This window comes from Carettochelys insculpta, chromosome 6, assembly GCF_033958435.1.
Source record: "Carettochelys insculpta isolate YL-2023 chromosome 6, ASM3395843v1, whole genome shotgun sequence".
Lineage (NCBI taxonomy): Eukaryota > Metazoa > Chordata > Testudines > Carettochelyidae > Carettochelys > Carettochelys insculpta.
Window position 1 is genome coordinate 58,232,253 of NC_134142.1, and position 15,291 is coordinate 58,247,543.

Genomic DNA, 15,291 nt, shown 5'->3' on the forward strand with positions numbered 1-15,291 from the left:
ACTGAGGAACAGATTTAGCTGCCTGGTAGTTGTCCTCTGAATGAAATGTTCCAAAATATTAATCATAAACATCAGATATAAGTGATTTTTGTACTGACTTATTTTTTGCTATAACTATTTCTAGTTCAAAGAATAGACTTTTGTTTATAATCTTCTCTGGTTTCTTCTATGGCATTCCACAATGGTAACAGAGACATATATGCTCCCCATCATTCTCTGCCTATGGCAATTTTTAAATCAGGATTGTGCTTTTAAGAGATATGTTCTAGTTCAAAAAGTATTATTTTAGAGCAATTCTCTGGCCTGTGTTATCTAGGCAGTGAGACTAGATGATCACAGTGGTCCCTTCTGGCCTTAGTATCTATTGGTATATCTACACTACGGTGTAGTGTACGTGCTTCCCATATCAATTGAAGGGAGTCTCTATATATAATCCAGCTCTCTGAGATGTAATTTTTCCATCGATTTACCTGTGTCTACAGTAGAGATCAGGACAATCAAACTAAATCACCCACATTTTTCAGTCCTAAGCAACATAGCTAGGTCAACCCAAAGTTTATATGCAGAGCATCCCTATTAATCCATGAGCCAAACAGGGTCTTATTGTGTAGACATTTTCAGAACTCTATCATCCAACACAAATTTCTGTCTTTATTGATCTTTTCTACTGAAAGATTTCTCTTTAGAGCATTGAAAATAATCTCCTTCTGCAGTGCTTGTTCTGACATGTGAAGATCCAGAATCTTGGTTTAGAACATGGGTGTCCAACCTTTTGGCTTGCCTGGGCCGCACTGAGTGAAGAGGAATTGTCTTGGGCCGCATGTAAAATATATAATATAGTTAATGTATATAAATCACATCCTAATGTTAAACGTTTACGATCTTGTGGGGCCGCATTACTAGCTGCCCAGGGCCGCATGTGGCCCACAGGCTGCAGGTTGGACACGCCTGGTTTAGAACCTTTGGTAAATAATAAGGAATGGTCAAAATAACAAAGCAGATAGAAGGAAAATAATTTGAAACATCTTTATCCAATGCATGATATTTTGAGGCAAATTAGTGACTACAATGAAGCTAGTGAACCTGTTCAGCTGCAAAGATCATCAGGGCAGGTTATGTGAATATAATTTGTGTATGGCTGTTTTTAACAAATTACCTAACACATCAGAAATATTCAACTTTTTTTTAAAGTTCTGATGGATGATTTGGATGCAGTTTGTAAAGCATGTGAACATTAAGGCCATGAACCAACTTCCAACACAGACAGGTTCTTTCTAGAGTTGAATGAATCCTTTATACTTTGAGAGAATAGTGGTTCATAAAGCACATACAGGGATTCCTTACCTATGGGTCAGGACCCACACATTGGTTGCGATTAGATTTCTTAAGGGTTGGCAGCGGCTCGGAGCTGCATGTGACTCTTAAAGGAGACATTTGCAGCTCCTTAGCACTGCCACATCCAGCAGCTGTCTCTATCAATAGTGATGCAATTAATTACACATTACAAAGACAGCTTCTCCATCTTTGATATTCATAGCCATCCCAGGCAAGCCACTTAATAGACTCTTGTAGTAAGTAATTTTTGGGCCCCCTCCTCTCTTCCCTCCTTTTGCCCCCACCCTTCTGTTCTATGTAGGTGATTTGTCAGTTTTCATTTTTTTGATTGTATCCACCCCAACCCCTGAGTGTGACTCACTCAGCCCCTCCAGCCTCAGTGAGACCCTCGTAGCCGCCGCCCCCCCCCCCCCACACACACACACAGCCCGACTGTGACTTTCTGAGCTAATTTTTGAATTGTCCTGGGTCACCAAGTCTTCCTGAATTGTCAAAATGGGCCCCCGTCTGGAAGAGGTTGAGAACTACTGAAGGCCACATGAGCACTTAGAAAGTTTTGAGTTCCCCTTTGCTTCTTTATGATATTAGCAGTACAGCCACTTAGTCAAATACTGTAATAATATTTATCTGCAGTTAATTCTTATTGTAATCAGCACTTGTTTTTTATTTTCAGACCAAGCTGGCTCAAGAAACCTGATGCAGATTCTGATGAACTCTTCCGTATGGTAGCTGAGGTTTTTATCTTATGGTGTAAATCACATGTAAGGTGCCATTCCTTATTTCTTACCTTGCAGTGACTTTATATTTGTAGATGAAAATGTGGCATATATAATTTATGATTTCAACTTCTTAGTGATTTTTGTTTTAGAACTTCAAGAGAGAAGAACAAAATTTTGTGATTCAGAATGAAATCAACAATTTGGCATTTTTAACAGGAGACAGCAAGAGCAAGATGTCTAAAGTAAGTTAAAAAATTTAAGATCAATTAAAGGTGAATCATATGTTTCTCTTGGCTTGGTGTTTAGTCAGGATAACTCTGAAAATTTAACCAAATTGCTGTTTCTATGCTGATAGAGCACACAAAAACACCTTTTGCTTCTTGATGATAAATGTGAAGAAGCTTTCTATGTGGAAACTAGTTATAATCGCATTTTTTATGATTAAATGTTTGCTGAATAAGCATAGAAGGAAACCAATTAAACTATATTTGCAAAAAGCATAAGAAAGGTTATATGTACAAAAAAAGTTTATCTTAAAAGTGGCAATGTGGTCTTTTTAGTATATTACAAGTTCAGTATTGTGTGAAAATTATGGAAGGAAACATTTATAGCCTGATTTCTCTCCTCTGAAGTCAGTAGGTGTTTTGCCATTTAATGACATAGAGCATGATGGGCTCAGTTTTTGCATATATCTGTTTGTGTACATAAAGCATTTATTTTATGTATTCTCTTGTTGCCTAATTATTGACAGCATTCATCTCTGATTGATTCATTTCTTGTCAAATGCCCAGACACTAAGGCAATATCTGCAAAATATACTTTGATATACATGTGATGAAGATAATGTATAGGACAGTGGCTTAAAGGTTTCATTGGCATGAGCTGAGGAATGTCACAGTACTCAACAGGAGATCCATAAGTGAATTGCACAAGTTAATTTGAGTAGCGTTGATGAAACATCATATCACAGAACATCATGCTGTATTTTATATGTCACAGATTTACAGGAAACCTATTGTAAAATGTTCCAGAGAAAATTTAAAAAGATATATGTGGGCTTGTGATGTTTTTTCTAGGTGCTCAAAACCATAAGCCGTAGTTACCCCTCTGCCTCAGCAATAGACAGCTTTGGTGGAAATTAGAGTGCGCATCAGTACCTTGCCCAACACTCTAGCTGCTTCAAAACAAATTCCTTGAAACTAGGTAACTTTGCCGTGCAGGTAACATTCAGGGAATTGCAGTTCTTAAATCTCCTGGAAGAGCGTTCCTTTGCAGAGTCCAGCTGCTATCACTGGACACTCCTAGAAATTACTAGTGTCACTGCCCCCACAGAAACAGTGCATACACCACCCTGTTAGTTTAGCTTAGGACTCACATGTCAGTTCACAGAACTGACGTGATTGTATGATCAAAGGAAAAAGTAGTTAATTAGTAAAGAAAGAATATTTAAGTGATAGTAATCAATGATAATAGAAACAGAAAATGACTAGAAATAAAAATAAAACACTTGATGATGTCTAATATTTAACAGATTATGATACTGGTCTCAGGCAACCTCTTGTTTAGGCTATGTCTACACTAGAGGATTTTGTCAACAAAACTGTCATTTTTTTCAACAAAACCCACAGAGCATCCACATTCCCAAGGCGTTCTGTCAACTGTAAATCACCAGAACCTGGCACTTCTGCCAACAGCATTCTGCTGCTCCCCCATGAGGCAGAGCGCCTCTGTCAACAGAAAGCAGATGTGGACGTACCGGGAAGGCCCTCTGTCGACAGACAGGGCTTTCAGGACACCAGACAGCTGTTCTGTGAAGAGAGCGGCTGGGCAGTCTGGCCACTCTGTCAAAAGAAGTTTTATCAGAAGGAATCTTCTGTCGACAGTCACTGTTCTGTAGCTATAGCTGTAGTCAGTTCTCAGCCGCATCAATCCACAGGGCTAGGGAATCTACCTTTAACAGATTCAGAGAGTACTTACTGAGGCAGACAGGAAACACATGGGCTACAGTTACATTACAGCACTCTGTCAACTGAAGTCACTGTCGAGAGATTCCCTGACGAAACTTCTGATGACAGAGTCTGGCCATACACAAAAGCCAAAGGGGAGAGTGCTCAGCTCTGTCGAGAGACCAGTCGGACTGCCCAGCTGCTCTCTCAACAAAACAGGCACACGGAAGCACAGCATGCAGGGCTGCCCATTGTTCTGGATGCCCTGTGTCTCAAGAGAAGCTACCCGATCCCTGAGCATCCACACAGCTTTTTTGTCAACCGAATCTGTTGACAGCAGTATTACGTCTCATGACTGAGAGGCAGAACGCTGCCAGCAAAAGTTCATTTTGTGTGTGGACAGGGGTTTGTCAGCAAAGCTTGCTAGTGTAACCATAGCGACGTACAGGTCTGAGCACTCTAAGGCTACGTCTAGACTAGAGTGATCTGTTGACAAAACTGTCATTTGAAAGACATCTTGTGACAAAATATCTGTCGACAGAGTGTGGCCAGACAGCAAACGGAATGAAAATGTGATCCACTCTGTCAACAGAATGGCCAGACTGCGCAGCTGTTCTCTCAACAGAACAGTCCCCAGAACACCATCTGACAGGGTTTCATGAGCATCAATCCCTCCTGGCAGTCCTAGCGAGATGTGCCCTTAAAGGCCCCCCTGCCCCTGAAGCATTTGTTCCCTGCACATACTGAGGGCTTGCCTACCTCCACAAGACAGAGTACAGGCACTACATCAGGGCTTCGATGCTTACTACAGCACACCACGCTTTCTAGCTAGCCGTGGTGCCAGAGCCCCTCCCAGAGATGCTTCAGCACCTGCTGCACCTCATCACAGCCATCCTCCTCTTCCTCTGGGAGGGTGAGCTTGACACCAGTTTTAAGGAGCACACTGTTGCTGCCGCATAGGTCCTCCTGCGCTCCACACATACACCCCTAGGGGAACAGGCATATCTGGAGGCACAGCACCAGTTCTGACAGTGGGACCAGCTGGTCATGGGGCACTGGGATGATCAATTGTGGCACCAGAACTTCCAGGTGTGGAAGGACACCTTCCTGATGCTCTGTGCCTGGTTCACCCATGCCCTCTGGAGACAGGACACCTAGGTGCAGCCCACCATCCCTGTGGGGAAGCAGGTCACAGTCACCCTGTGGAAGCTTGCCACCCCCCAGTAGCTCCTGCTCCATGGGAAAACAGTTCAGCCTGGGGAAGTCAATCATCGGGGGACCATCCTCATGGAGGTAAGACACTTTCAGGAGGTAAGCCCTGCACAGAGAGGAAAGCATGTTCTGACCAAGGTGGACCCCCTTGGAGGTGGGAGTCAGGGGTGCAAGTGGTGTGGGGGAGAAGCCCAGTCCCTGGTGGACTGTGTTGTCCCATCCTAACATAGGGAGGTCTTGGAGAGCTTGGGACGCAGGGATAGGAGACCCCCCCCCACCCGGGGCCCAAGGACTCCCTCTCTCTAAGTCCATGATGTGTGTTTGGCCCCCTCCCTTTGCAGGTTGTGATGGCCGTCAACATGCTCCTGCTCCAGATGGTCATCCGTCTGGCAGATGGGGATGCAGCTGTGGCCACTTTTGGTGCCCTGGGGTTCCCCAACTGCTTCAAAACTATCAATGGGACCCACATCCAATCTGTGTCCCAGCCCACAGTGCAGCCAAGTATATAAACTGAAAGGGGTACTTCTCCATGGTGTTGCAGGCCCTGGTTGACCACGATGGACACTTCATAGATGTTTATGTCAGGTGGTCGGGCCAGGCACACAACACCCACATGTTCCACAACTCTAGGCTGTGCTGGAGGATGGAGGTGGGCATCTTCATGCTGGTGGTCAGGGACATGCAAGGGTAGCAATAGCTCAGTGGTTGGAACATTGGCCTGCTAAACCCAGGGCTGTGAGCTCAGTCCTTGAGGAGGCCATTTAGGGATCTGGGGCAAATAAATTAAAAAAGGGATGGTGGTTGGTCCTGGACTTGATGACTTCCCAAGGTCCCTTACAGTTCTGTGAGATGTGTATCATGAGGATCATGACCTACCCCTCCTCATGTCCTGGCTTATGAAGCCATACACTGGCCATCTGGACCTGAGCCAATAGCTTTTTAATGCCTGACTCAGCTGGACCCAGATGCAGGCCAAGTACATCTTCAGCTGCCTCAAGGCATGCTTTTGTTGTCTTTTCATTGCACAGCGTTGTGGAGAGGAAGGGGGAGGCCTTCCTCCCAGGGTTGAGGGTGGATGCCAGCCATGGCTATGAGTAACTGGGTGCACCTCCGATCCACCAGGTGCACCGGGAAGGGATGTGGATATGTGAGGCTCTGAGGAAGAGCTTTTCCCATGGCCCACAATGACCCTCTCCTTGGCACCCACAGAGGGGGCCTTGAGTCTGCAGCCCTACCCCTCACCCCTTCCTGACCCCTCATCCTGTCCAATAAATACGAGCATGGGGGTGGTGCTTGAATAACATTTTACTTAAATAAAAATAAACATTTTGAAAATAAATGGTGTAATACAAAACTATTTACAAATAGTGCAAAAACAGTGAACTATATACAGTGAGGGGGCTTTGGACAGAGAGTGGGGGGCCTCAGATCTCAGTTATGGGGACTAGAGACAAGGTATGGGGAGGCCTCAAGTCATGGAGGCGATAGGGGACCATGACCATGCAAGGGAGCGGGCTCCCAAGTGGCATTGGCCTCAGGATCCCCTCCCACAATGGGTTTGGTGTCCCCATCAGGGCTGGGTTGGGGCTAGGAGCACAGGGATGTATGGAGGTGGAGGGGCTGTGGTGGGGTCTGGGTCAGCAGGACATGCAAGGGGACCTGGGGAGTAGCAAGGGCAGGCATGGCTCTCAGCCACTGCCAAAACTTGAGGAAGCCCTGAAGAATGGCCAGCAGGAGCAGGGAAAGTGGTGGCAGCAGCCGGAACAGCAGCTGTGGGCCAGATGCCAGTGGCAAAGCGGGACGTGAGTTGGTCCTATGATCCTCCAGAGGGTAGCAGTGTGGGCCCTCTGGAGGTCCTCATTTGCCTGGTGATAGCCCCTCCGGGCATGGGCCCACCCTGTTGGTGTGGGGGGTGCTGGCTCACCCTGATGCTGGTTCACTGCTGGCTTGTCCTGGCAGAGAGGTGAGGCTGGCTCAGTCCTTGCTTGGGGCAGGTCCAGCTGTAAGGAAGACAAGGAGAAGGGACAGTGAGTCATTCATTCAACACAACCCCTAAGGCCTGCCCCCCCGCACTGTGAGCTGCAACCAACACCCCCAGGCCACAGGACAGGGATGTCCCAGGATCACAGGCATTTGTGGCCTGCACAATGGGATCTTCTGCACAGGGACTCCAGGGTGCCTCAGGAACCAGGCTGACCACTGTGGGCCTCCCCCCACACACTTGATGGGCTAGCAGTCAAGGGGGTGTGTCTGGCCACAGAGGTGTCCCCTCATGGGTGGCTTGAGAGCTGGGTGCAGCCTAGCCCTCTGTACTCCCTCCCCCCCCCCACACACACACATGTGCAGCTTTTAGTTTTGTCTACAGGACTAGGTGCTGACTCCCACCTGCAGGCGTGCCTACGTGCCGGAACCCATACTCTTTCACCTAGGGCTCGTCCAGCCTCCTGTGAGGCTGGCAGCAGGCCACGCTCATGCCCAGGCGCCACGTGCTGGGTCCAGGTGGGACATGCTACCTTGCATGTATTTCCACGTGCCAGGACAGCAGTGTGAGGTACCACCAGAGCCAGCCTGACAATGCTCACAGCACGCCCCATCTGCACTTGTCTCCCACATCCTGGGATTTGCAATGCAGAGGTACTTACCAGAGGGACCCTCGCCCAACTCTGGGGATGTCCTGGTTGTGGCCTGGTTGGTCTTGCCCCAGATCTCCAGCTGGTGTCATGGGCCTGGGTATAGCCCTGTCGGAGCTCTTTCATCTTGTCCCACCTGCTCCATGGTGCAGCTGGGGTGGCCATGTGCCACCAGGGTGGTGGCCAGGTGGTTGTACGTGGGGCTTTTGCAGCACTTGGCTTTGGGGTCAAGGAGGGTCTCTTCCTCACCACACAAGTCTATCCAAGCCTGGACCTTGGCCCTTGCCCATGAGGGGGCTCAACGCTTTGTGCTCTGGGGTGGTTCCTCTGACCCCTCTGGCTGCTCCCAGGAAGGGCCAAGAGGGGAGGTTGCAAGCAGGCTGGCTCTCTGCCATCTGTGAAGGCGCTGCTGGAAAGAGTGGCTCTGAGGGCATGGGGACAAGCAATATGCTGCTCCGATCTTCCAACACTCTAAACTTCCTGCTACAGGGTTTCCTGGCCTCCCTGCAGCTTTAAGAATGGCCGGAGTCAGGGACCATAAGGCTCCACTTGCTGTAGACATTGCTTCCCTTGGGGCACCTTCATGGCAACCTGGAGACCTTTTCTGTTTACAGAAAGTCCCCTGGAATGTCCAGACTGGCTTTGTGTAGACAGATCTCTGTCGACAGAGGCATTCTTCCTCATGGGGAGCAGGATAATGCTGTTGACTAATGTCCTGCGTTCTGTCAATTTATTGTCGACAGAATGCCTTGGGAATGTGGACACTCCACAGGTCTTGTTGATAAAATGCCAGTTTTGTCAACAAAACCCTCTAGTGTAGATGTCGCCTAAGAAAGTAGCTCAGGGCCACTTTTCAATGTTTTGCACATGGACTCATAGTAGCTAAGGTAGTGTAACTTCAGGGGACACACAGGCTGGGTCTACATGGTGCAGCTTTCTCAGCAGGTCCACGCTAATGAACAGCCTCAAAATGCAAGTGGCTGCTCATTAGCATGATCCTGCGAGAGCCCATTTTTGGCAGAGGGGGGTGCCAACAGTAAAGAGGCTGTGTAGACGTGCCCCTGCTGCCAGAAAGCTCCTCTGTCACCAGCCCCTTGTGCCTGAATTTTTTTCTTAAACACAAACATGTCATAAATTTAAAATTCAGCATTTTGGGACCTTCTAGGAATAAAATTAAATTATGCCCCCAATTAAAAGTTTGGATTGCCAAGACACCAGACTTTGTACTTGTTCCTGACTAAAAAGTCCCTATCCTGGGCCTTGGGTCTGTATCATTTAGAGAGGAAATTCCACATTCAGAGTTAAAAATGAAACATTTATATGGAAAGCGCGTTTGTTTTCATTTGTTTCGGGTTTTTTTTTGTTTGTAAAAAGCAGCTATCTGAAGCCACTTAAAGGATTTGAAATGTTAGCATAATCCTAAATGGGAACATGACAGGTATAGGTGTGGTAGGAAGACATGCATAGTAAGGTATCAGAGGCGTAATTGAGTTAGTCTGTATCTTCAAAAACAAGAAGTAGACCTGTAGAACCTTATACACTAAGTTATTTTGGAGCATACACTTTCGTGGGCAAAGACCCACTTCATCAGATGCGTGAGCAGATTTTTGCCCACGAAAGCTTATGCTCCAAAATATCCATTAGTCTGCAAAGTGCCACAGGACTTCTTGTTGCTTATGCATAGTAAATGGATTTTAATCACACTGCTCAGCAGTTCACCACATAACTATCACCACAGATACATGAGGGGAAGGTGAGTAGGTGGATGGATGTGTGAATGGATGGATAGATAGACTTGCATGCATACCCACACATGCTATATTCATTATATTTATGTGTCCTATATAATTTTGTATATAAAACATATATTAGAAATAAATTAGAGGCAATAATTTGAGCAGAATTCAGTCCAGATTAGGTTTAGAACAGATTTATGACTTTGTTTTGAAGCCAAATTATGGTCTGGTTTAGTTCTGAAAAAATATATAATGTATGTGTGAATGAATGCGTGTGCTCAGTGGTATGTGTGTTTGAGTGTGTGTGAGGGACTGTTTCTATTCTAATGCAGTGCCTACAAAACTGTAAGTTGATATGGGAGTGTAGTGCTTCTGTGGATTGTGAATGGTTTTCACAAATGTATGAATGTAATGAATGGCGTATTTTGCTTGTGGTTAAATATTTTATTTATTTGATACCATACCTGCAGGTATAACTGCAGAGCATGTCATTGCTGTAGGTAGGCATTTGTTTTGTGATGAAAAAGTATCCTGTTGTGATACATGTGCAGCACTCTTTTTTACGTGTTTTAACATCATTCATGGCAGGTGGAAATTAATAATTTTATCATGCTTTATAGGTATTCAGTAATTTTACTAAAATACACATTTTATAGAAAATAAATGTAAATATTTTAAATATACAAAAATATGAATTCCATCAGTTTTGAAATTTAATTAGTTTTAAGAATTGCCATTTTCTTCTTGCTTTTGCAACTAAATAATGGAATAAATTATGTGACAGGGCTTATTTTTCATAGCACTCCTCATTTTAGCATTCACCTTAATGTCAGCACGACTTTCCACTTCCTTTTTGTGTCGTCATTCATCATATTGTGTTTAGTGCTGATTTAGATCAAAATGTAAATGTATGCCACGTGAACATAGAGTAAATATTATAAATGTAAATATTAGCTGTATTGGCCCACACCGTCTACTGTGATGTGACTGTTTCATGCCATAGTCCTGGAAGATGATAAACTTTGTGTTGGTGCAGCTAATATCCTCTGTTGGTGTGGACCTAGTGTAGATGTTCCCATACCAGCTCACTTCCTGACTTTTGGTGTACAGGACAAGGTTGGTGTAACAATGAGTGTGGCGGGCGTTTCTCTGTGCCTGAGAGATTTGCCACCTGCTGCTTTTGCACCTTCAGTTATTTCCAGCCAAGACACATGCTGCTCTAAATTCCAGGGCCTGACCTAGTGTACAGTCAGTCAACAAGCAGGGGAGCACAAAAGTGGCTTTATTTTCCTTTTCCCCTTTTCTGGACTCTGATTTTCATTCCTTAAATTTAGCCAGAGTTCTGTCCAAGTGTCTATGATGTATGTGATAATATTTATGGATAATATATTTTTATGTAAAATAGAAAAATGGATTATATATATATATTATTGTCTGAAAAAAATAGAGACAATAGAAAGTATAATATTAGTTTTAACTACAATTTCAAACAGATGACTCTATTACAACCCAAAAGTTGATAGAATATCTACTGTGTATTTAGGCTTTACAATTCTTGTTTGTTAATTTTTATTAAGATAAATGTATTTAAAGCTGAGCAAGTTTTTTAATTTTTCTTTTCTGAAAAAATGGCAGCAGATTGCTCGGAGGGGAATGGTAAGTTAGAGAATATTCAGTCTGAGAAAAAAAACTGGTTATTTGGACTGCATCAAAATAATAGGTTTGTGACAGACATTTTTGAAACAAATAATTTAAATCCATTTCACTCCTTAGACTTCTTGATTAAAGTTGCAGATTTTATAAAGATGAAAATATTCCATATTATGTTTCACTCATGATCTAAATAAAGTCACACATACACCTGTGCACATCGGTAATATATGCTTAAGTGTCTAATATGTTTAGAAGCAGTTTTTCAAGTTAGGGAGCTTAAAGTTGTGTCTAACTCCATGTGTAGGTACCTTATAAGTAGCTTGATTTTCAGGGTTGCTGAATGCTGACATCTCCCACTGATGTCATATCTGATATGAGTCATATATCAGCCTTACCAATTTGCGCCTTTATTTTTAAAGTGTTTTGATAACTCATTTGTAGAGGTCTGAGGCAGTAAAGGAATCCATCTTCATGTTACTATGCAACCCTAAATTTCAGGAGTGGTTGTATCCATATTTTTAGTTTGGTTCTAATATACACGCTTGTTAAAAATCTTATATTTAGTCTAGCATTTCATGCTATTCAGTGTTTTATTGGAGGTTTATTATACAATCCACTTGAATCACCTCAGCTTCTTAGACTCTTTCCATGAATTGGTACGTGGTTTGGCAGTATGCAGTGAATCAAGAAAAGATCATTCTAATAGTCATTCCTAATAAATGAAAAAAATATATATATAATCATAGAGAAACCTCACTCCTACCTGGTCCAAAATAAGAGACACTGTGGCTAAAGTGTGACAAGAATACACAGATAACACACAAAAAAAAAAGTTGAGGGCGGAATCTTGAAATAATGTAAAGTACTTTTCTTAAACCTAGACAGTTTCCTATTACTTTATTTTGTAATGCTAAGGAACACCCCTAAGGTGACTGTAGATTGAGTGGTTTTGCTGATGGGTGGGGAGGGATGTTTAATACTAATTATGAATAGTTGGTATTTATGTTACCACGTTATTTTTACATAGCATCCTGATATCATGCCTCTTCTATAAATAAAATCTTTGTGTTTACTTTTTTGCTTAAAATGAAACTAAGAGAACTAAATGTGTACTTGAGAGAAGGATAATTAGAAAGATATGATGTATGACTTTTGCACTCACTAACACTGAACACAAAATTGAAATTTCTTGCTATAAAATAAGAATTCTAATTTAATAGATAAAATGTTACAGTTGATGGAAATTTACTGAGAGGCTTGTTTTTCACTTTTATTTTAAAAATAATTTTGTTACAATCAACTATGGATTTTAATAATAATTGAATATTAAATTGCTGGTGATTTGAAATATTTTTCACTGTTGCGTGTCCAGAATCCAAAGTCAATTCTCCTATATTAAGTTCGGGAACCTAGAATTTAACATATGACTGCTGTGACTTATGGGATGTATCCATATCAGACACAGCAATCAATGGAACTATTCAGTATGTAATGTATTTCAGATATAACAACTCATAAATTTATAAAATAGATTATGAGATAGCAATTAAGATAAGTAATCAATTGTTACTTCACTAGGATGACATGTAACTAGACAATCACAGACTCATGTTGTTCTAGCTACAAACTTGTTTTATTTACTTTCCTGATGCTGTAAATGATGTTTATTACTAACTTGTAAAACTTTCATAGTTTCATCTGTTTTATTTACATTTTTCCTTGTATTTTTCTTTCATACAGGCCATGCAAGTGAAGGTACAGGTCAAAGTGCATGATGTGTTTTTTATGTTTTAGTTTTAGAGATGGCCAGGCTCTAAGCATTCTTTCCGTTGATCATAGCAGTGGCGTCACAAAGGGAAGGCACAGGCTCCACTCCTCTTAAATTTGATTTTTGCAAAGAGGCCATATTTGTTAAAACCTGCTGACTTTTTTCCCCTTTCACAGGCCTACATGCCTCTTCAATGTAAAAATTTAGTCTATTACACTACTTACTAATTGTTAAGGTCTACATTCTACTTCTACTGCCTTCTGCCTTCTGTTACCTTGTTTAATTTGTCGAATCACTCATTAGGAGGGCATTTCCTAAATATGCCTATAGGAAGTATAGTGGGATTGCATGAGAGATAAATTCAGTCCTCCCAAAAATTAAAAACAAAAACACCTTCTAGTTGTATGACAGGGAGGGTGCTTGGAGAGCACCTACATTTTCTACCTATTCTGTCAAAAGATTCCATATTCCCCAATTATCTATGCTTAGTTTATCTTTCTTTCCATCTTTCAAATGACATTTCAGAAGTGAAATAGTTTATACCATCTGACATCAGGCTGGAGCTCCTAGGCACAAATAAATATGTAATAATAATCAGAATAATAATGTCAGATCTTACCAAGTACAGTAATTTTTTTCATATCTGGATGCCCTGGGATTGGAAGGTTGCCAGATGTTCAAATATTCTGGATACCAGAGAGGTATACCAAGTATAACATAACACTAAAGAAAAATAAGATTAGATATTAAAAACAAACAAAAGATGTATGCAGAGCACCTTATTTACCAACAAGTGTAGTATTGTACACTGTAAACTTAGTATACTGTTTCTGCTGTATTTATTTGTATTTACGCTCACTATGCTGTACTTACAGAAAACATAACTAAAAGTTAGTTATGATTAAAATGCTGGCTATTTGAGTGTGTCAGATGATAAAATGCTGGATATGAAAAAGTTTACTATAAATACATGTGAGCTTTCTCAGCACTGTCTTGAGAGGCCTCCAGGAAAACAATCTGATCATTCTGAAAAAAATTATGAATGTTATCACCCAATATGCTGTCCCTGTTTGGCAGTTATATTCTGCTTTCGTGAATTCCCTTTGCATAGTAATATATATTAAGTCCTTCTCGTTCATTTTACCAGTCCTCCCATTGACATCTATTGGCATGTTTCCATTAACATCAGCAAGTGTAAGGCCTTAACCATATATTTTAGTGTCCACGAATGCTGCTAAACCACTGTATTTCACCCAAGAGGTGGCAGAAAATGTGTTTTATAATTGTAAACAATTTGAACAAAGTATATCCAGTTTATCATATCTCACACATATCTAGCAAATCCATCATTTTATTTATGTAAATATCTATAATTATAGATGATGGCATTGTACTGTTGTGGCCAATAATGTGAATTTCTCTCCCTGGTTCTATTTGCATATTTACCTGCAGGAGTTAGTATTTCCTTCAGTGCCTCTTTAGGAAGGCAGAAGTCTGGTGGCAAAGGTAGAATGGGTCGCTCCTCTTCACCCATTTTCAAATGCATTGATTTTAAATATTTGTTACTTTCATACACCTTCCAACCTCAAACACAATTGAAAACAGACGTTTTGGTGGGCAAAATATCCCTTCCAAGAGTAGAGGTGAAAAAAGTTGTCTTCCTCTTTTTAAGCTGCCTCTTATATTTAAGAGGCATAGTGACGCCGCTGAGTCCCAGTGATACATTGTGGCATTTGTTTGTCTGCTTTCAAAGTAGAGAACAAATAATGTCATTGTAAATGTAATGCCATTACATCAATGCTACTATAGAAAACTTAAAGGCAAAGCTTTGAGGCAAAATACTCTCTTGCAGCTGTTAGATTCCTTGAGAAAGGCAACCACATCCACTTTGTGTACCCTCTGAATTGCTAAACACTTAACCCAAGTAACACTGTGTACATATACCGTGATCACTGTTTGAAAGGCAGCATTTGGCCAAAATTTACTACATAGTGGAGTATAGGTTATTTTCCTCTATTCTTATAGTGGAGGATATCCATGCTAACTGTGTGGTAATGATTGGCAAATTATGTGTTTTAATTGCCTCTACTGTATCCTTACAGTACAATATGTACACAATGGGCATTAGCATTTCATTTACAGAGGGAAGAGGATGTGGAGGGTCAAGTGCAAGCATCTGCTGTTTGTAGTTCTTCATATGCCAAGGTCCAGTCTTGAGCTCTAATCTTCAGCAAAATTCCCATTGAGTTCAATGCGAGTTTAGTTTAGATTTGGAACTCAGGATTGGGCCGT

At 42.1% G+C, this 15,291-nt stretch overlaps 1 protein-coding gene across 1 annotated transcript in view; it reads left to right on the forward strand.

Annotated features, from left to right (window-relative positions):
- RYR3 (ryanodine receptor 3) overlaps positions 1-15,291 on the forward strand; it is a 572,218-nt gene that overhangs the window by 471,321 nt on the left and 85,606 nt on the right. Inside the window, exons 69-70 of the mRNA XM_074996957.1 lie at positions 2,009-2,096; positions 2,204-2,296. Coding sequence (XP_074853058.1) covers positions 2,009-2,096; positions 2,204-2,296 — 181 coding nt within the window. The remainder of the gene's footprint in view (positions 1-2,008; positions 2,097-2,203; positions 2,297-15,291) is intronic.